We start from the raw sequence: 21998 nt of genomic DNA, 5'->3' as shown, positions 1-21998 counted from the left end.
CTGGCTGGCCTTCCGCCACCTTGTGTGTGACAGCAACACTGCGTAAGAACACGTCTCGCCCTGTCTCCTCTCCTCCCTGGGCCAACTCAGATTTTTCTGGACCATCTCAGTTTCTTCTTTTTCTTCCTATGGAAGTCAAATGATGTCACTATGGGTACAATTATATAACACACAATAAGAAAAGAGTGAGGGAGTTCAAGATGTCTCTTTGCTTATCTGAGTACATCAAATTGAAGTCAAGAGTGGCTCATGACATGCAATGAGCATGGGTATTTTTGGTCAAAATTACATTACTATTATATTGCTTTTAGGGTAGACAAAAATACCCAAATATGAGATGGAAAAACAAAATCATTACTGAATCATTACACTCTTTACTTTAAATAATATAGATACAAATATAATAGCAAATTGAAATCCTCAAATGTTAACTCTAACATAGAGAGGGGATTCATCTCCTCGCCCTGTGCCATAAACAGTGTACATGTGACACTGTCAAAGTGCAATAGCCAATATGAAAAATAAAGAATATACTATACTATGTACTGGATCACGGCAAGATACAACATTTTCATTCCCATGCAGTTTAGCAATAAAATGGACTGATGGAGCAGTAGACATACTTGGTATTCATATCCCCAAAAAACATACATGAACTTACTACCATCAATTTCAATTAAAAGTTGACTAAAATAGACAAGATCTTGCAACCTTGGAGAGGTAAATACCTTTATGGAATCTATGGAAAAATCACACTGATTAACTCCTTAGTCATATCTCAGCTCACATATTTAGTTATGGCAATACCAACTCCAGATGATTTGTTCTTCAAATTATCTGAAAAAAAAATATTTCTGTTTATTTGGAATGGTAAACCAGACAAAATTAAACGGGCCTATCTATATAATGAATTTGAATATGGGTGTTGAAACTATTAAATATCTAAGTATTCAACCTCACCCTAAAAGCTTCAATCATTCAAGAAGTATACTTACACCCAAACTGGTTCTCTAGCAGATTACTAAGATTACTCTATTTAGTTGTCTGTTTGCCTTCATACAGATTACATTATTATCTAATTTTCGATATGTTGAAAATGAAGTAAGGTATAACTGTAAAACAAGACATACAAAGCTGGTTACAATTTCAATGTTATCCTCTAGAACAGTCAGATCATATATTACAGCAAATAATCTGGTTAAATATACTTATTGGAAAAAAACCAATGTTTATGAAAAAAATGTTTCACAACGGAATCATATTTATCATTGATATTTTGAAGGATGGAAACATTATGTCACATAAACAACTTTTAAAAGAATATGTGACTGTATGGTCAATCCAAAATTAGAACCAACTGATTGCAGCCGCGCCACAAAAGTGGAAGAGGAAAATTGGACGAGGAGTAGGTAAAGATTGAGTTTGTCTGCCTCACATTAAAAATCACAAATGGCTGAAAAAGATTTGTATAAATAGAGCAGTATACCATTTTCATTTAAGGTAAAAAACACTGACCGCTGCGCCATATAGGACACAAGAATACTGGGAACAGTTAAAGAATACTGGTTTCTGTGTCTGGCATCTGGTTTATGAATCAATACATAACACAATAACTGACTCATTACTACGCTTTTTTCAATTCAGTGCTGTATACAGTTATTGCAACCAAATTAATTCTCACCATATAGGGCATTGAACAAACACCATTATGCCGATTTTGTAGTGAAGAAACTGAAGCAATAGAACTGTTTTGGTATTGCACCCTTGTGTCTGACTTTTGAGTGACTTTGATTTCAATCTCTGAATCACAAAAAGGACAACATGGCCTTTTTGTTAAACTGGTCATAGATAGTAACTGGTCATAGATTCCCTATTCAGTACTCATGAACTTGACTGACACAGTTTTAGATTAATTCACATGCAGACTAGTAAACCAGGAGCCTCTGAACACACACACACACATCTCACCTGCATAAAAAACAACAACCTAGAAGCTTCTCCTGGGCCTCAGAGCTGCAATTTACCTACCATGATGTCATTGACAATCTACACTCACACTCACACTCACACTCCACTAACATTATTGACAGTGATTTAAAAGGCAATGATGTCAGAAGACGCACCAATAACACCAGCCAGTGGGATATGAGACCAATCCCTCCTTCACAAGCGAGCACATAAAACACTGATGTAAATAATTTAATAATATCTTATATATAATATTATATAATATAATAACTTATATATAATAAAATCTTATAATTTAATCAGACTATATGGCTGCTGTGTCTAAAAAGAGGACATGTGTTTGTGTGTGTGTGTGTGTGTGTGTGTGTGGGCGTTTGGTTGCATGAATCCCATGGTGAGGTAATCCAAATGCTTGTGGGCATGGTGGGCAAAGCCAAATCTATTGAGGACAAAATACTGAGTCTGTTGAAGTACCGAACCAAACAACAAGTGATGGGGCAAAGTAGTGCAAGATAACAAAACAAACTTGGTAGTGTGACAACTTCATAGTTCTTAATAGTAATTGTTCTTAATAGTTAGACCTGTCACAAGACTCCAGAGATGGATGGTCGGGGGCTGGGGGGTGGGGCTGGGGAGACCTTGTCTGAACCCACCTAACCCTGAAGGGACTAGCCGTTACAAATCAATTTCCATCCATTGTCATGGCAACCCCGGGGCCAGTTACCTCAAAGCACTTCTGCTAAACTTTCCCTAACTTCCTTTCATGAAGGAATGTGATCTTTGGAGATAGAAGGAGACCGCCACATGAACAAGGGACTTTCAGGAAGGTACTAGGGACTTTAACTATCATTGCACATAAATACAGTCAATATAAATGCGAGGTAATGGGCGATAAACATGGCTGTAACTTGCTCCAACAACAACCAGATCAATGATCCCTCAAGCTGACAATTACAACCGACTTTCCATTCTACTCGCCCATCCTATAAACCCTACTCTGGCCTCGCAACAGGTAGTAAACCCACATCACCAGACTATAGAGGCCCTCTTGGTTACCAACAGTCTACAGAGCACTAGGCAGTGGGAACTAGGATAACTCTAAGACAGTAAATACCACCCTATATTGTTGGTACATTTGGACCAGAGTAGTAGTTTGTTATTCCAACAGAACTCAACAAAGTGACTTGAATTCCAATTGGTGCCTGTTGATAGAGGTTAAATGAGCGGGTCCACTGTAAGTCTGGCAGGGATTCATTGTTTTAAAAGCCTCCATCCCCAGGGATTAATGGTGTGGGCTCATAATTAAGGGGACACCGATTGTATCGCCCCCCTGGATTTCTGAGGCCGTCCCTGCTGTTGCCTCAGATCTGGTCACTGAGGTAATATCTCTCAGAGGAGAAACATCCAGAGGGAGGGAAAAGAGAGAGAGAGAGAGAGAGAGAGAGAGAGAGAGAGAGAGAAAGAGGGAGGAGAAGGAAGGAAGGATAAAGAGGGTGGTCCAGACTCTTTCTTTCTCTAAATCTCAGTTGGTCGAAGGTCCTAGTCAAATAGCTGATTCATGTGAATGACATGAGGAGCCCATCTCATTTGCAAGAAGGAGCAGAAGAAAAGGCGCCTTGCCTGGGTGCGTAGCAGAATCTTAATGCTGTTCCGCCAGACTGATCTGTGGCCAGCACAACATGGTCGCCAGCTCTGTTTGACGACACACCGCTCACGCCACTTTACGTGCTTTTTTTCAGGCTCTCCTCTTTACACCCAATGCAACAACAACCTCCTTTTTCTCTCTCTGATATGAGCTGCCCTCTAAGCTAGACCCCTCCATCCCGTCCCGTTGCTTCCTCGCATTGAGCTCAGGGACCCCATCCTCTCGGCTCCAGCAACAAAGCCCCCATTGATTCCAGCAGAGAACTGTGGCCACAGGCTGTGACCACACACAGCATACACTCATCTCTTTACAGTATCACTGGATGGCACACAACCACCTGTACTGTACCTCTCTCTCAGGGGAGGCTGGTGGAGGTCGAGATCGGAGGATGGGCTCACTGTAATGCATGGAATGGAAGGAGGAATTTTACAATGAGCCTGTCCTCCGATCTCTACTTCCACCAGCCTCCCCTGCTCTCTCTCTCTTATAGGTCATGTACTGTGCTGTCTACTGAATGTGTTGGAGGGTGGAATAAGAGAAGTCATACTGTCTGCCAGTGTGGTTGCAGTGGTGCAGTCCCCGCTGGTACCCCCTGTGTCTGTGAGCCTGGGTAGCGAGGGACAGCAGGGAGCTTAACTGGGGCAGACAGGCGGGCCGAATGACTCAGCACCACTGGGTCCAAACAGAGTGCGGTCACAAAGAGGGGCATGGGGAGCCAGTTTAGCTTCTGTCCAGCAGTCTGCCTGTCAGCACTAATGCTGGGGCCACAGCGGCCCAGAGACATACCACACAGGCAGAACTGCATACTACACAAACCCAATGGCATACCTCACTAACACAACCATATACCACCAGAACCAACCAAGGCAGAGCCACAACAATGGGAATGGTCTAAAAATGGCATCTTAAATAGACAGGTTGAAATCAGGTGCACTGCAGGTCCAGGGTAAGATTGTTACAAAGGCTGGTCTTGAATCCTTGTTGTCAGCGATGCAGACCCCACAGTGAACCGTACATTCTGCTAGACTTCATCCTGGGGATAAGGTTGATTCTGTGGAAGGTTTACTCATCACTGCTTAAGACAATGATTCAGTGCCCAGGAGTTACACCACTTCCACACCCTTTTTAGTGCTCCAAGCCTGATAAACTCCCCCCCCCCCCCTATAATTAAGACCCAAAAGAGAGGAGCATATTCCTGCATAATCCAGGGGACAAAGGAGACTTTGTGTGGGGGAAGAGAAGGGAGTGAGAGGGGCAAGGCTGCAGGGGGAGGTGATGAAATGCCATCAACATGGCCTTAAATGTCAATGACAGCAACTGGACAGATGTCTGTTTGGCCTCCCTGACTCAAGCCAACAATAATACTCTCCTCTTCAGTCATCATTAACTAACTAATGAACATGGGCAGATCATTAAAAAAAAACCATCTTAAAGCTTATCTGAATAATTGTTACATAACTATTATTGTGGAGACCAGTGTACTTTATAAAGCCACATGTCATCATTTTCATGGGAAAATAGTGCTTCAATAGTACAACATTACAAATACAACATTCATAATAAAATAAGAAAGTCACATCTGGTGTACAAGAAATAAAGGGTGACTTCTGCACAAGCATACACACATGCACACGCGGCACAAACACACACATATTAGCTGGAAAACAAGGTAATAAACCAATGTCATCCCATCCCCATGGCACACCAGCTCAAGAAAAGGAACCTTTGTTTCGTGAAGGCTGTCTTCCATCTCAGAGCCACATCCATACGGTACAGTAGGTTTGCAGAGCTCTCTCCTCCGCCTTCTCTTTTGCCTCATACAAGGAGAGACAAAATAGAGAAAGAGAAGGAGAGAAAGCAGGCATCAATTGGGTTGCTTATTTCTCCGAACAATGAGCTCTATTCACCAAGATGTTCTTTTATTTACTAGACTGGGCCAGTCCAACTCCCGAACCTGCTGGCTGCTCAGACACAAAGACAAGATTGAAAAGCATACCCAGGGTCACCCGGGACCACTGGTCCAAAAATCACTTTTACCACGCACGCACGCACTCACAGACGCACGCACACGCACACGCACACGCACACACACTCTCTCTCTCTCTCTCTGTGCACAGGATTAGTTTAGGATGCACAGAATCTGCAATGCAATATTTTTTTAACAATGTTATTTTCTTCCCCCAAAGACTTACCTGGCACAATAAAGGTTACATAAAGCCACAAGGAAAGAAATCAGCCACACAAAGAAAATACACCAAAAAACATTTGTATTTGTTTTTGAAATTAGGCACTCAACGATATACAAAAACACTGTCATTAAACATATTGTTCTTTTTCATTGTAAATAAATTTGATATACTGGACTTTGCACTGCAAGTCCCCTGTCGTGATACATAATCATTTATACATTTACATATATATCTAAACTATTAAGTCATATTCATTTGCTTACCCCAGGGTTCTTTCTCTTAAAATAAACATTAGTTTTTTTGGCTCTTTTCTAGTAACAGGACCATTTCCAATACTGAATTGATTCTAGCTGCCTTCAGCATTTAGCAGCCATGTGATATTCATTTGATCCACTTACAAAAAGTGTTTGGGAGCCATATAAAAAGGGCAAGATAGGAAATTGAAAATAAGGCAATGTTGAGCCCTTTGCTGAGAGAGTTGAGAGACCCAGACATCGGGCACTGGTCACTTGAACCCTGAGCTAAACAAAGTCGTCGTGTTGGGTGGATTCCCGTTCTCTGGTCTCTCCCTGATCAGGTATGCTCATCTCTGTCTAACACACACTCTCAGTCCCTCCTGTTACAATTAGACTGAGTTCCTGCCAAGTAAGGTTATCCTGGTCAGCCATATCATTCATGTGCATTCTCTCAAAAGGAGACTCAAGGAATTCACATATTTCCCACACATCCCCCAACAGAAGTAAGGCTATAAATAAGGCTGCCTTATTGAGTGGTTTCAATAGATTTGTTGTATACCATGAAATAAAGCAGGGAGGCTTAGACATACAGCCAGTTAGGAACGTGGATGAGTTTCTTGTATCAGAGCAGAGACCAGGTGAGACAGCCAGAGCGCGTTTTCCACCCTAAGTTTTTCACTAATAAAACCCCAATGTTGTATTCTCTGCAAAACCAGCTGCTTTCACAATTTATCACTTTTAACAGCATCATTTACGACACATTACTAAAAGCATCAAATGGTCTAGAGTCAATATATAAAAAATATATTTATACTTATATATATTTGTATATATAAATCAAAATCAGATGAACACAGGGATATAAATAAAAGTGAAAGAATTTTCACATTGAAAGAAAAGAAAAATGAAATTTGGTAAGGAAACAAAAACCAACAACATTCATCTTATTTGATATAAAAGTGCAACTGACTCAAATTAATTCTAAATGGGAGAGTTTCACTGTCAGTGGTGAGAGTAGGCCCCAACACCTCTCAACACATGAACGGGAGGGACATATCGCCAGACAAACCCAATAGCAACTCACTTTACATCAAGGCATGAAAGATTGCATTTCTTAAAAGGCATACAATCAAATCACAAAGTACAATATAATTTGTCTCATTGTTAAATGCAATATCAGAACCAAACACGTTTGTCATGAATTACTATACCACTCCTCTTTGGCACAATGTGAACTTGACAAAACAGAAAACACTGGAGGGTTGGAGCTTAATGCACAGGCTTCACTGTCACTGACTGTGAAGTACTGTAATATGACAAAACCAACACATCAATAGCTCTGTTTACCTGTCAGAGGTGAGGGACAAGAAATACAAGTATAGTTTGTGTGTATGGTGGTGGTGGGGGGTCTTCAAAAGACCATGAAAAGAGAACTTTACAACAAAAAGAAATAATTTCAGGGACGGATGTACAGTTAGGAGTGTCAAAAGCTAAAAAGCTAAACAATAAAGACATCCATTCTCAATAACACTGAATGGTGCATTGGAGGGTGTCATCATTAGAAGGCACTGTGCTGGGCTGTGGTTAGGTTCTGATTTGGCATAGTTAGACACCGAACAGACCCACAAGATACTGCTGCTCTACTGTGAGTCCCCTAAAAAACAGTTCATCACCTCAGGGATTTCACCTAATAGCCCATGTTGAGAATGTAAACACAAGAGTGGACACTTTGGTATGAAATTAAAGACACATTTGGTGCATGACCTGATCCCATCCTGGGTCACAAATCCTGGATCCAGACGTGTGTTTGAAGTTTGGAGTGTGTGTGTGTGTGTGTGTGTGTGTGTGTGTGTGTGTGTGTGTGTATTGATCCCTCCACACAGAACCAAAGCTATAGTTCCTGTTAAGGCGATGAGTTCAGCTCTCCTTATTAGACAGACAACTAAGTGAAAACAAACCTGGCATGTAGTTCCCCCTGGTGGTGGAAGTTGGAGGTGCCGCAGCATGATTACTGCTGATGGCTGTGATTGTCAATAGCTAAGAATAATAGGACTAGGCTTGAGGATAATTTGTTCAAGGCATGGGATCTCAAATATGTTGAGTCTGTGTGGTGTGGGGTGTCTGGTTGGGGAAAGAGCAGTGTGATGGAGAGTTAGAGTTTAGCTTATGGAGCCTGAGAGTCTGCTGTGGGCCATGAGTCCATAGGAGAGTAGGGAAGGCTCCACCCGGCCCCCTCAGCACAGGATCTGGGAGAAGGGGTGTCTGAGCAGCTCCTCAGCGCTGGGCCGGTGCTTGGCCTCCACAAAAATGCGGTAGATGAAGTCACGAGTGTGGTCGGAGGTGTATGAAGGCAGCAGGGGCTTGGTGGGCTGGGTGGCGATCTTAAAGATGGCCGCCATGGCCTCGTATTCCGCCCACGGCGGCTTCTCCGTCAGCATCTCTACCACCGTACAGCCAAGGCTCCTGGGTAAAGAGACAAAAACACACGTGAGAAAACACTACACAGTTTACTTCACTATCTTCTCCATCACTGTTTACAATAGACGTGAGAAACACCAAAACATGAGCTTACACACACACTCACAACCGAGTAGAGCAATCAATACCAAAATCTGTCAACAGGTCTGGTGTTTCAGTACCTCAGTCACTACAGGCCCTGGGAGCACATGTCATCTCTCTGCTGCTCTGCTCTGCTCTCAGGCTCACTGGAATGTTTTGGTGGAAACTTTTTCCCTTTTCCCCTCATAACTGTTGACAATTAAAGTATGCCTTGCTATTGCTGGCTGCAGGAGGCCGCTTCAGGACTAAAGTCAGACAGAGCAGGGGACTGGGGGGACGGGGACGGGGGGACGGGCACAGAGAGAGAGCCCCATCCTGAAAATTACCCCCTGCCAACACTCCCGGCTCAACTCCCCAAGGGGGACTTGGAACTCGGAACATTCCGACCCCCATTACAAGCTGGCTGGCTGGCTCTTGGCCAATCACATCCCTCGCTTGATGGGACACCACCCAATCAGACTGCACAGGGAAATCCCTGGGCAGCAGGTGGGCCATCCCATTCCAGGACCCTGTGGGAGTGTGGGAGTGAGGCAGTCTTCTATTTTCTTGGTTAAATATGGCACTTCTCCCCTTTAAACACAGTGCTTTTGACCTTTAAGAATTATGCTCTTTCCCTGTTTAGAACAGCTATTTTCCCTTCCTTCACATTCCAGCTGTCTGGAGTGGTTCAGTCATTAAGGAAATCTATCTCCTTATAAGAGCACAAGAGCAGCACCTGACTAAGTAGATTCACATGAACATCCAAACAAGTGGGATTGTTCCCCCCTCATCACCACAACAAGTCAGAATCAACTGCATGCAACTCTGAGCTAAGACACCTTCCTCAAACCTTAACCCAACCATGATGGAGAGCTGTCCCCATCTCTTACCAGACGTCTGCCTTCCTGCCATAGCCTTCTCCACTGATCACTTCCGGGCTCATCCAGTAGGGGGTGCCAGTGACCGAGCGGATGCCAGTGCCAGACATACAGATGGTCTGCAGCCTCTTGCTGGCACCAAAGTCTCCCAGCTTCACGTTTCCCGCTGAATCCCGCAGGATGTTTGCACCTGGGTACAGAAAAATGTCACAGTGGAAGCATCATGAGACACTCAACCAATCACCATCCTTGCATTCTCACCTTCAGATTCAGAGTCAGGTCCTAGCACGCACAACGTCTCAAAATCTACACAGTTTACTTCACTATCTTCTCCATCACTGTTTACAATAGACTTCTGAGCCGACAGTTGACCTTCATATAATCACCTTTGATGTCCCGGTGAACGATCATATTGCTGTGCAGATAAGACATGCCCTCGAGAATCTGGCGAGTGTACTTCCTGGTCACGTTTTCCGTCAGTGCCCCATAGGCCTTCAGCTGGTCTTTGACGGAACCCTGAGGAGAAGGAAGTGCATAGTTTACATGCCATCCCCAAGAGAGCAGGGCAACATACATACAGTATTGGGAACCAGTGGAGGCTGTTGGAGGTAGAAATCGGAGGATGGTGGGCTCATTGTAATGCAAACATGTGTGTTTGATACCATTCCTTCCATTCCATACAATGAGCCCATCCTCTGACTTCTACCTCCACCAGCCTCCACTGCTGGGAACAGGTCCAGCACTGAAGACCGCAGATCAACTCTACCCCCCATTAACACCTTCAGCCCTAGGCAGTGATGTGAACAGGCGTACCCCTGGCATGTACTCCATGAAGATGGTGAGGGTCTTCTCATTGTGGTCCCTCAGGCAGCCGTAGTATTGGACGATGCGCTCATGGTGGAGGTTCTTCAACAACTGGATCTCACACTCCAAAGCACTCACCTCCTACAGAAAAACAGGGGGAAGAGAATGAGGAAAACATGTACCAAAAAATAACATTTGAGAGTGCATGATTGACAGAAGGAGGCCTAAAAGGAAAGCTCAATGACACCCTCTAAAGGATGGATCCACAATTCAAAACCAACAAAACCCAAAACATTACCTAGAAATATAAATGAGTTTCCTTGACCATAAAAGAATATGACGCCATACTTATGTTACCATTATTTAGTCAGGTAAATCGTCAACCGATTCTCTTCTACAATGACAAACAAAGAGAAAAAAGACAACAAAAAACACTGACAAACGGGAAAGGCTGTTCTGGCACGGACTGAAACCCTCAGCAGAGATCTAATGACTGGTAACAGTCCAGTTCCTCAAAAGCAGTTCCTGTGTTTACCTCCGAGAATGTGGACACAGAGGTCAAATCACATGGGGCCGGAGAGAGAGGGAGAGACACGGAGAAGGAGAGAGAGGGAGCGGAAGAGGGGAAAGGAAGAGATATACAAAGTATTCGCGACACAAAGACCCACTAAATAGATAATAACAACAACAACTGATTAACATCCGCTCCAGGCTAGGGGGCCAGCGGCAGAGAGGCTGTGGGGTGGGGGTTGATGGGTAAAAAGAGGCCGAGGAAAAGCTGCCCCCCCGTGCTCGTCCCCCCTGCAAATACTCCAGGCAGATTTAGGAAGTGACAGTGCATGTTTTCTCTGTGGCAGACAGGAAAAGACATTAGGGGGGGTGGGGTTGGGGGCATATTCCTCCTCTGAGTTCATTGCTCTCAGAGACAGAGAGACAAGCATTTGCATTCAGGATTTAGTGACTATGCCAGTGACGGACAACATAGGTTTATGTGAATCCTTACCACAGATGAAAAAAAAACATGTCTGCTGCGTGTTCCTACAGTTTACCAAACCTTTGTGAAAGTTGCTATCATTCTGCATCCCTCCTCAGAAGCCTCTTAAGAGTGGATCAACATGCAGATCATATGACCTCACTCTCTGCATCTCGCATTCCACCAGCCTAGAGGTGCTTCAGGCTTACCCTCTGGGCCAAACTGGAATTGAAATATATTTGACATACTTTCTCAAGTGATACACACTTTTCCCTCAGGCAGGTATGTCAAAGCTACAGAGGCCTGACTGTGAACATGAGGCTCTGATATTGAGACAGAACCCAGGGTACAATAGTACACACTGGAGGTATGCCTGTGTCCCCCTTCCTGTGTCTCACCTTGCTGGTCTCGGGACTGTCCGGGTCAAACGTGACCTGCTTGGCGGCCAGCTCCCTCCCTGTGTCCACATCATAGCACAGGTAGACTCTCCCGAACGCCCCCTGACCCAGCAGCTTGCCCCGCCTCCACGTCATAGGAGCAGTGGGGGCTGTGGAGGAACAACAAATCAAATAGAGAGCACAGATGCACACACACACACGCACACACACAATCCATTACACCAACATGCTGTACTCATCCCAATGACCTACACAGAGTAAGCACGCTCAACCATCAATATATACGTAATATCATATATGGGTAACATATATGATATATCAACAATATAAGCTGGAGAGGCGGAGTTTGGCACTCACACTTGTGGGCCACAGGGCGCTCCTGTGGGCGGAGTCTGCCCTGGGCGTCGACCTGCTGCCAGCTGCCCAGGCTCTCCTCGCTGCCGTTGAGGGAGCGCCGTGACGGCACCAACGTAAACAGGTTCCCCTGCGGCCGACGGATCCGCGGGAATGTCCTCCGGCCTAGGGGACAAGGCAAGGACGGAGAGGGTAGGGTGAGATGATGGAAGGAAGAGTAAAGGATGGGTACAGTGTGGAGAGTAGAGACATTAGGAGTCATGGGGAATACAGATACCACAGGGCAGAGCAGGGGGGGGTCAGGGGTCAGAGATGGGCTCAGAAGCCAAGTATGAGGTCACACAGTATTGACCTGAAATACTTCACTAGACTATTCTTTTTCTCAATGATTAGAGACGTCCTCAAAAAGCATCGGAAGAGAATATCTCAGAGGAGGAACCTAGATCTTCTCCTGCAATGCGTTTTCAGTAGGACATGAGTGGAGGACGGGGGAGAGGATGCGAGGAGTTTTGTTCCTAACAATTGAGAAAAGGCTTAGGTCTAGAGATGGGAGGGTGGAAGGGGGGGGGGGGGGTGAACTGGGGAAAGGTGCCCTACCTTCACTATGGTCCTTGTGGTGCAGGGAAACGTGGTACCTGCGTGGGTACGTTCCTCCCTTCCCCACCACCTTATCATACGCATGGTTCTCCCGGTCTGAGCCACAGAGAAGAGAAGAACCAGAGAGAAAAAAAGAGGGCATAGTGGGTTAGATTAAGATGAGGTCAGCTCAATTACACAGAATCCACATGAGTCTCTGTTTCTAATAAACGCAGCCTTTTTATACTAAGAGCTGCTTGTTCTGTTGCTCGGAACAACGTTGCGAGCGTTGTTGTTGCTAGGAGCTGGACTGTGGTTTGGGACTGTTGCTATGGGCAAGGAGAAGGGCTCTGTTGCCAGGAGCTATTCCTGTGCGGTGATGGCATCCTCCTCCTTGACAACGGCACCCACCTGAGCACTCCTGCCGGTTGTCAGGGTAGCTTTTGGCTCTGTGCATGCGCGACTTCCTCAAGGAGGGGCTAGGAGGAGGGAGGAGGGAGTAGAGAGAGAGAGAGAGAGAGAGAGGTGCTTAATGGTTTCTGAAAACACACACACACACACACACTCACAGACACACAGACACAGACACACACACACACACAGACAATATCGCTGTAACCTTTCCAACATGGACACACACACAACCCTGCCCTCACTCACCTGTCTGAGCTGCTGTCCAGCGACTGGCAGCTACCGGACACAGAGTTCTCTGCACTGCTCCAAGGGTCCAGCACCTTTGGACAGACGATGTGGTGAGTATTTGGCCCTCTGTCTGTGTGTGTGTGTGTGTGTGTGTGTGTGTGTGTGTGTGTGTGTGTGTGTGTGTGTGTGTGTGTGTCGTCTGACATCATGGCGTGTGTGTGTTTTTATGAGTGCACAATGCGATGACTCACACACTGGTCGTTATTCTCTGGAATGAACTCTCCTTCACTGTTGATGCTGGTGTAGGAGCCCTGCCGGGCGATCCTCTGCTGACGTTCAGGGACGTAGCCGGGAGGCGGTGAGCTGCGCCCCGTGTTCTGGGAGCCTGGGAAGGGGTGAGGGGAGAGACGAATCAGGACGATGGAAAACAGGGCCAGAGACAGAGGTCTGTTATTGACTCGGCCGAACCACACTATGCTTGATGAATGGAAATCAATTACAGGGGATATCAATCATGTTTTAGTGTACCAACAACAACGGATTATTATGTAGGAGCAGAGAAGATACATCCTTAGCATTGACCACAATGCATGCATGCCCTCTCTCTCTCGCCTCAGTTCCCAAACAGATAGATATGAAAAAACAGACAGAAAACAGACATACATTTGTTTTTTAAAATAAATGTCTGCTTGAGGCAAGTTTCTACTGAGAACTTTTTCAGCTCCACTCGCGGCCTTAATCTCATCCTCCTCCCCCTCCCCCCAAAACAAGCAGCGTTTCTAAACCAGGCCATTGGCCCGCCACGCTAATAGTGTCTCACAATCTGATTGGCTTATGGCCAGCAGGCCATTGTAGAGCAGCCAGTGATGGTGGACAGGAAAAGGAAGAGGACCCACTGTTAGGAGGGGAAGCCAGAGGAACAACAGCCAGAGAGAAAGAGAGAGAGGGAGAGAGAGAGGAAGAGAGAAAGAGAAAGTAAAAGAGTAAAAGATACATCGATGACAGTAACCCAAGACCAAACCGAATAACACAAAACAACGTCGGCCTAGTAGAGTGACCTCAATTGGGCAAACATGATGCCACTGCCCTCTTCCCTTCCCCTTTCTAATGTAGCTGACGACAACTCCCTCCAGAGAGACAGAGGAGGAGGTTGAATGGCAGTAGAGGAAGCAGCTACAGTATAAGGTGAAACCCTGTGGCTCATACTCACTGGTGGAGGGGTGGCGCCCCCTGGGTTCTGAAGCCTGGTACACAGCCGTGCTGACATCACCGGTGGACTGGGACGCCTTGATCCGCACCTGCTTACACACCGTATGGTGGGGGGAGGGGGAGGCCTAGGGGAGATGGGGGGAGGGGGGGGGTGTCACAGGTCTGGTACACACACAGGATCCCACATGCATTGTCACAATCCTGTAAAGAGAGTGTCTTAGAGTGTATGTTTGTGTGTGTGTTTGTTGGAGTGTATGTTTGTGTGTGTGTTTGTTGGAGTGAGTGAAACCCCATTACTGAAGAGTGGGTTAGTGTGTGTAAGAACACAATTACATTATGTTGTACAACATGTTTACAGTTAGTGTACAGTACTACATTGAGTGTGTGTGTGTGTGTGTGTGTGTGTGTGTGTGTGCGTCTTACGTTGCTGTGCTCCTGCATTAGCAGCAGTATCTTGATGCTCTTCATGTTGGAGCTGCGGTCCAGAAGGTCGACAGCCTTGTCCAAGTCATCCTGACCACGCAGAGGGATGGACATCTGGGAACAGACAACAAAGATGGCTGAACAGGGACCTGACACAAACTGTTATCCATTTCTGCTGTGTTTCTATAAGAGACAGTCTTCATGTGTGGATGCATTGTGTTGGTGTGTGTGTGAGAGATTGTTGACAGAGACAGAGGGGGGGGAGGGAGTTGAGGTTAGTTGTACCTCATTGTTCATATAGTGCAAGTCTAGCTGTTGGCCAAAGACAGCCTTGACTTTCTGTTGGATTTCCTCAAACATTACAGGCCGGCCGAACATCAGGATCCTACAGACACACATTTAGACAGACAAAGATCCAGAGAGAGGGATGTGTTGGTCAGGAAACTATTACTTATTTAGATCTGCTTTCTCTCTCTCTCTCTCTCTCTCTTTCTTTCTTTCATTCATTCATTCATTCATTCACACACACACGCACACGCACACACGCACACACACACACACACACACACACACACACACACAGCTAGGTTTCAGCATGTGCAGATTCCTCTAAGTACACATAGCATAGCTGTGGTTTCTCCTGGCAACCACAGCTAAACCACAGTCCTTTCCATTTCCATTCTCCGGTTCACATACCAGTCTGAGTCAAGGACTAGAGGGCTGTTTGTTTGAGCTGAGTTGACCATGATTTTTCACACACACACACACACACACACACACACGCACGCGCACGCGCACGCGCGCACACACGCGCACACACACACACACACGCACACACCTGTACACACACCCCACAGACATATAAACAAGAAATCTCACTCACCTCCTCTCTCCACTGAACTCAAACTTCATTCTGACATCATCCTGAGGGATCTAGGAAACAAAGCTCAGTCAGAGGGGGTCATAAGAGGTCACCAAGCCGTTATAACGGTCATCATGGGGTGAAAGGTTAAATGTATAGTTTCAATTCATGACATCAATTCATGACAGACCTCTCTGTGGAGTGCTGTTGTTTGAGGGTGAGGCTCCCGTATGAGAGGGTATGGAGGGAGGAGGGAGGGGAGGGGTATACCTGTCTCTTGGCAGGGGTGGGTGTGGGGGTCTTAGGCTTGCCCGTGTCATAGGAGGGCACCGGCTGGCGCCGGGTCATCTGAAGGGCCACCAGGTCCTTCATTATGGAGTGGAGAGCCTGTCGCTCATCTTGAGGGTTAGGAGAAAGACACAGTTACCAAAACATAGAAGTGTGTAAGAAAGAAAGAAAGGAGGAGAGAGAGAGAGAGAGAGGGAGAGAGACAGCGAGTGAGAGAGAGAGAGAGAGAGAGAGAGAGAGAGAGAGAGAGAGAGAGAGAGAAAGAAAGAGAGGCCCCTACCACTTAGTTCTGTACTAAAAAGTGTATGCAGACAATTAGTCCGTCATCTTTAACTAAACCCACATTGAGAGTGTCCAGTGACAGGGTAATGGAGGCAGTGAGAGGACTACAGTGTTTTTGATATTCCTTTTCCCATGTTTGATCTCGGAGCGAGCTCTGCCTTGGCTGTGTTAGCTCACGGAGGGAAAATATTCCCCTTGTGTAGTTTGGACAGACATCACACAGCACCAGGGCAGGAGAGAGAACCAGAGCCCTGTCTCTATAACACTGAAAAATCAATCCTTCACTCGCCAGTGTCTGGAGTACCAGCTTACACAAGACTGGAGGATTGTGTGATTGTGTGTGTGTGTGTTCATCTTAGTGTACATTTGTGGAAATCCATGGACAACCTCTGCCTTAGCTGTCAGATATCATAAGACAAGAAAGGAACTCACTCATGTTGGTGGTGTGTGTATGTTGTCGTTGACAAACACCTTCAGAGATCTTCAGACACTTCACCCATCAACCGCCTGCAGCTGAAAGTACAACACCATCATTAAGCATAGGGAGTAAGCTTGCAATAGCATCAGCTGCACAGTTGTCATCCTCATCATCATAATCATCATCTTTATGGTCAACATGATGTGAAGCAAAGACAAGGCAATAGATTGGCTATTGTGTGAATGTGAGAGTAGAATATCATTATCCCGCACATAAACGGTATGTACTAAATATGTACCCGTACTAAAAGGTATATGAAGCATGTGGACATTGGTTGCATAATGTATGCTTGTGAGACACAGAGAACAACTAATGGAGTTTTTCTCTGATGAAGCATCAATTTCTCATGGCTAGTTGACCACAGGCATGCAAAGCAAAGCATGTTTCAAGTTGTTTCAACAGAGAAAGTTCAACAAAGAACCCAAAAGGGTTCTTCAAGAGTGCCCCCACAAGAGTGGACCACAAAACTCCTCAAAGGTGAAGAACCTTCACTGGCAATTGTACGGTGGATGACTGGACCTATGGATTTGCACACACTTCAAGCCAATGGGTGCCGGTCCACCCACCCTAACACTTGCATAAAAATGAACACAGATGTAATACAGTTACAATCAAACAAGAACCAACATCACAGGTACATTAGTTAGTGAGAAAATGCAACAAAAAGAACAGAAATTCTACCCACAATGCCCTTGCAACAGAAGGGAGCATATTTGCTAGGGAATTATGGGTAATTGTGAATTTCTGTTCTTTGTGGTGAATTATCTCACTAACATACCTGTGATATTGGTTGTTATTTGATTCTCGCGGAATGATGGACATGTGTCAAAGACGTACAAATTGCACGTACACCCCATACTGGGGGAATCATTTGGTATGAATCCCATTCTTGTTGAGTCCATTTTTTTGGCCCAATAATTGTTAAATTAATTGGGCAAAATGTGTCATTCAGTCAACTTCTCAACATTTACTGAACAGATTTGGGATAACTGAAAAGCTAAATACATTTTTACAGTGTGGAAAATAAACTAAATGACTTTTCTGGGACGAGGTATGGATGAGAAACTGCAATTTAAAATCATTGACACTGTGTGTCTGTGTGAGAGAGTTTGCACATAAGAACGTGAGAGTTGAAAAGGTCTGAAACTCAAACTGCATTGGCACAGACAGATCTGGCACAAACCAGCGCAAAGAAGTTTTACTGGGAATATTTTGCCATTTCAAATGTCTGCCAGCTTTAAACTTCTCAGACTGCATGAGCCATAAAACACTCACTCAACCGTTTCATAACTGTTAATGTTAAAAGGCCAATCTTCTTAAAATGATGCCTGCTTTGTGCCAGAAATACATTTTTCCCTGATTTACCATATCCTTCAACAAGGTAAAGCATTCAAGGGTAGGCTATTTACTCACTAATGTATCCAAGGCGACAACTGTATTATAAACTCAGGCATTTCCTTTTGTGGAGTGGGTTGCCATATCGATGACAATGAAACTCTAGAATTCAAAGTACATTTTTAATTGAATATTCAGCAAGGGTATGTTATTTAGAAAAAAAAATAGTTCTAACTAATTAGTATTTTCTTGGACAACAAAATAAACAATAGTAAGTGACTGTGTGTATTAACATATCTGGTACATGATAATAGCTACAAAAATTACTACCAGATATTTCAATCTGGTAATCTGGTGGTTGCACTATGCATATACAAAGAGTGCTGTCCAAAGTACATAATCCCAAACAAGGTCCTCCCCAGACATCCCTAATATATCAAATCTCTCTGATCAATAATGTAACGTCCCATTATTGATTCAAATAGACTAGGTCAGGAGCCTGACAGATGGTCACTACATCATGACCTGTACTTTGTCATCTTGCCCAGGGGACGACGACGACAACAACTCACATACTGTGACTCAGCTCTCAATATCCACAGAGCTAAAACACAGACACCTGGTAACATTGAAGCCTGAGGTGAGTAAAGTAGAACTGTCAACCTTGTCAAATGTGCTATTATTTCTGGACTTGAAATGGAATGAAACAGGTGTGCTGATGATTGAGCTCACATAAATACACTGCATCCTGCCAACCCTCCTCACCCCACCCACAAACAGCAGGAGGGAGAGACACAAGCTGGGTTGAGGATAATGCAGGTGAATAGCTGAGAGATTGGAGGGGTCTGAAGAAGCTGAGGAGGAGATGGGAGAGGAAGGTGGAGGGGGCGGGGGCGGGGGGAGGTTGGGGGGGCACCTGAAGCACATCAATGGCTCTCTGGATTTCTGGGTAATAATCACCCACTGGAATGCCAAGCATGTCCGTCTGTGGTCGCCAGAGCATTACTGTGTAACCTTCAGGGCTCTTGCCACACTCACATTCCCCTCACCCAAGAGTGGTACCAATGTTTTTATGGCCTTCCTTTACCCCAAGTCAAATGCTTGACACTAGTGCCTCTCACTCCTAGAAAAAAACTATGGATAACATCCCTTGGTCGCAGAAGACCTCAGGACACACCAACCCTCCAATACCTACACTTGAAGTGTTAGGAGCTCCATGATGAGGTAAAAACACTGTGCTCAAAACATGTCAAGGTGATGTCACAACTCCACGAGGAGCCCTCATCGTTATACATTGATTGCTTTCTCTGTCCGCCACTCTATCGCTCAGTTCCCTTGCTCTCCTGATTTTAATTACCTTCCCAGCGGAATGTGGGGAATTCAGCGAGGAGAGAGGCCACACACTGCCAGTCCAGTCAGCTGTGCCCGCTTTGTTTTCCTTGTATCGCATTTCCAGGACTAGCAGGATTTACATGGATTTTCCTCCCCCCCTCTTCTCTCTGCCTGCTTTGAGGTGTTTAGTCTATGGCTGTTTTTCCCAGCCACGGTCCTTACTCTGTCTCAGACTGGGGTTGCATCTGGAGGCAGGGCCTTACATCAAAAATCCCCTGGAGCTGCCCCTGGCCTGACGTCTCTCCTTGTTCTAGAGGCTCAAGTACTCTAGGTTGGCGCGACCTGCTGTGTTAACAGCTGCACTGCAAGGCTAGAAAAAAAAGATGCTATTAAAGGTTATAGTGACTACAGAGGCCTGGTGCAACTCAAGAATACAGGCTGCCAGGTTCGTACAAACAAAACAGAGAGGTCAGTAAGCTGAACCTCTTATGCATTTACAGTCACCCCCAGATGTGATGGCAGAGTAGACAGCATGAGACAACCTCTTGGGCAGCTATATAATTTGGCAAACCTGCATGTATGGTAGCTCACTGTCAGTCACTAATTTGGAATCATTCTATACCCAGTTCCAGTCCTTTCATCATTGCCTTTTAATAAGTAAGTTTGACCACAGGAATCAGACCTAAGAACTTAACTGATAAAATAGTGTCAAGCAGGTGATTTTTTTGGGTAGAATAAATGTCTGGCTGTGGGCATCTTCTCACTCACTTAAAGCCAGTTTCCATACATTGGATTCATTTGAAATTGTCAAGTGATATGGTGTGCATGACTTCTCACCTGTGCTGTCGCCTTGGTCTGGTGACTGACCTCCGACGGGAGGCCGGGGTGAGGGTCGTTCCACTGCCTTGCGTCAACTTCTCGTCATATGGTCGCTCAAGAAACTGTTTGCTGCTTAAGGTAATTTCACCACCTTGAATTCCTCATTTGTAATTCCAACACTGAGTAGTCATGTCACTGTCACTCACAAACACACAGAGATGCTGAGTGATGTGGTTGCCATGGTGGGGTTGCCCCCAGGTGTGGGGGCACTTGGTGCGCGCGCCGCTCCTCAAAAGTTTATTGCGCACACGTCATTAAATGATTTCTACTGAGCAGTGCTGATGCACTCTCGTCACTTAGAGATCATCACTGTGAAGGCTTAACTTTTTGGATATTTCTGAAGCAAAATCAACATGACAGAGACAAAGAGTGCACACTTGGCTTGCCTACATTAGACAGTAACTACAAATATAAGTGTCAGCCTTGCGTCACCACAAAAACTTCCGACAGCTTGTACATCTTCCCAAACGTTTTCAGAAAAGAAATACGTCCGATGGCATTTCATTGTTGTGTAATAACTAACCTACAGTCTGGAATGCATAAAGTAAACATAGGCTATACGTCTGTGTATTCAAGAGGCCTAATCTCCAGGTGAAAGATTTTGAAAGGATGATTTAACACAAAAGGTGTAACAATAATCGTGTTGCCTTTATGAAATCCATTTGTAACAGTACACCAGAGGAAAAGGACGAAGCGATTTCCGTGATTTTGATGGCCTCTTTTCCTGCTAACTTTGCAGATTTTCGCCCTTTGGTCTATGATCGTTTTCACTTCAACGTGTATTGTTTCATTTCTATGCAGCAAAAGACATACTTTCGGCCCTCTTCATTCGTTTATAAACTGCATTCAGCTATCGGACATTTATATAACAAAGAAATAAGGGTAAAATGTTATTCAATACACAACATGGTGGAAACGGGAATCTACTACAACGGAGCCTAAATCGGAAAGCATATTCTTGTCCGAATAAAGTAATAGTAAAAGCTATAATACCAACAAATTGTTGACTAGTCTGCACACTATTGCAAAACGTGAATTAATAGACAAATACAGGTTATTACATGACACTTTCATCAGGAAAATAGATCGTGCGCAAAAACAACTGAACTTTTACCATCTCTGAAATGCAGTGAAGAGCTCCAACTCAATTAAAGTGAAAACACTGCTTTGTTCGTGCATAATTTATAAACATGCACAAACTCTTCAGAAGGAGGCTTGATATATATTCCATAAAAAAAGTTCGAATCCAGATGCTGACCAACACGTACAGTAAAATGAATCTTGAATGCATCTAAATTTCCTGACTGAAAAAAACAATTCGTCACCGGAACCCCTTTACGCTTCCTAAAACGACAAAAAAAGTGTCCCAAATGATGTGGATGATTCAATCTTTTTTTTTTTAACGCGTTGATTGTTCATGTCCAATAGTGTATCATTGAATGTGTCCCCATTGTAAGCACTACGATTACAGTAACTAAATAAACGCCGTGCTTTCTCGGGAGCGCGCTGTTCCTCTGTCGACTTTTCGTTCCAGGTAGCGCGCACCATATTAATGGCGCGCTCAAAAGTCAGACTCGCGACCCTAAATGTACACATACATTTATGACGTAGGCTACATTAAAGTCAGAGGGCACACATTTCACTTGTGCGTTCTCCGTCACAGACCTAATTTGATTAAAACGGTTTACCCTTCACAGAGGGCCAAACTC

At 44.8% G+C, this 21998-nt stretch overlaps 1 protein-coding gene across 4 annotated transcripts; it reads right to left on the bottom strand.

The window, feature by feature from the left end:
* Nucleotides 1–5869: 5869 nt before the first annotated feature.
* map3k3 (mitogen-activated protein kinase kinase kinase 3) lies at nt 5870–21753 on the bottom strand. Of its 4 annotated transcripts, XM_083677213.1 has the most exons (18): nt 20248–21753; nt 19633–19780; nt 16698–16778; nt 15966–16093; nt 15717–15766; nt 15119–15218; nt 14834–14947; nt 14412–14535; nt 13453–13586; nt 13220–13293; nt 12971–13038; nt 12581–12676; nt 11987–12148; nt 11630–11778; nt 10268–10399; nt 9841–9970; nt 9467–9644; nt 5870–8501 (listed from the first exon to the last, which is right to left on the bottom strand). In XM_083677213.1, exons 3-18 carry the CDS (start codon nt 16699–16701, stop codon nt 8273–8275), a joined length of 1872 nt encoding a protein of 623 aa, XP_083533339.1. In that variant the 5' UTR covers nt 16702–16778; nt 19633–19780; nt 20248–21753; the 3' UTR covers nt 5870–8272. The 4 variants fall into 4 exon arrangements, with proteins under 4 accessions (XP_083533339.1, XP_083533338.1, XP_083533341.1 ...); XM_083677212.1 differs by lacking the exon at nt 19633–19780; XM_083677215.1 differs by lacking the exon at nt 19633–19780 and having other exon boundaries at nt 16698–16772.
* Between the last annotated feature and the right edge of the window lie 245 nt (nt 21754–21998).

This window comes from Argentina silus (assembly GCF_951799395.1).
Source record: "Argentina silus genome assembly, chromosome: 9".
Taxonomy (NCBI): Eukaryota; Metazoa; Chordata; class Actinopteri; order Argentiniformes; family Argentinidae; genus Argentina; species Argentina silus.
The sequence above is the reverse complement of the archived record's forward strand: the minus strand, read 5'-3'. Positions and strand labels throughout refer to the sequence as shown.

What these genes read in the sequence shown, in the direction of transcription:
- map3k3 (XM_083677213.1), bottom strand. An exon ending in CCACCCCTGCCAAGAGACAG is followed by an intron (nt 15,767 to 15,965) that starts GTATACCCCTCC and finishes TTTGTTTCCTAG; the next exon opens with ATCCCTCAGGATGATGTCAG. An exon ending in CGTTCACCGGGACATCAAAG is followed by an intron (nt 9,645 to 9,840) that starts GTGATTATATGA and finishes TTCTGTACCCAG; the next exon opens with GTGCAAACATCCTGCGGGAT.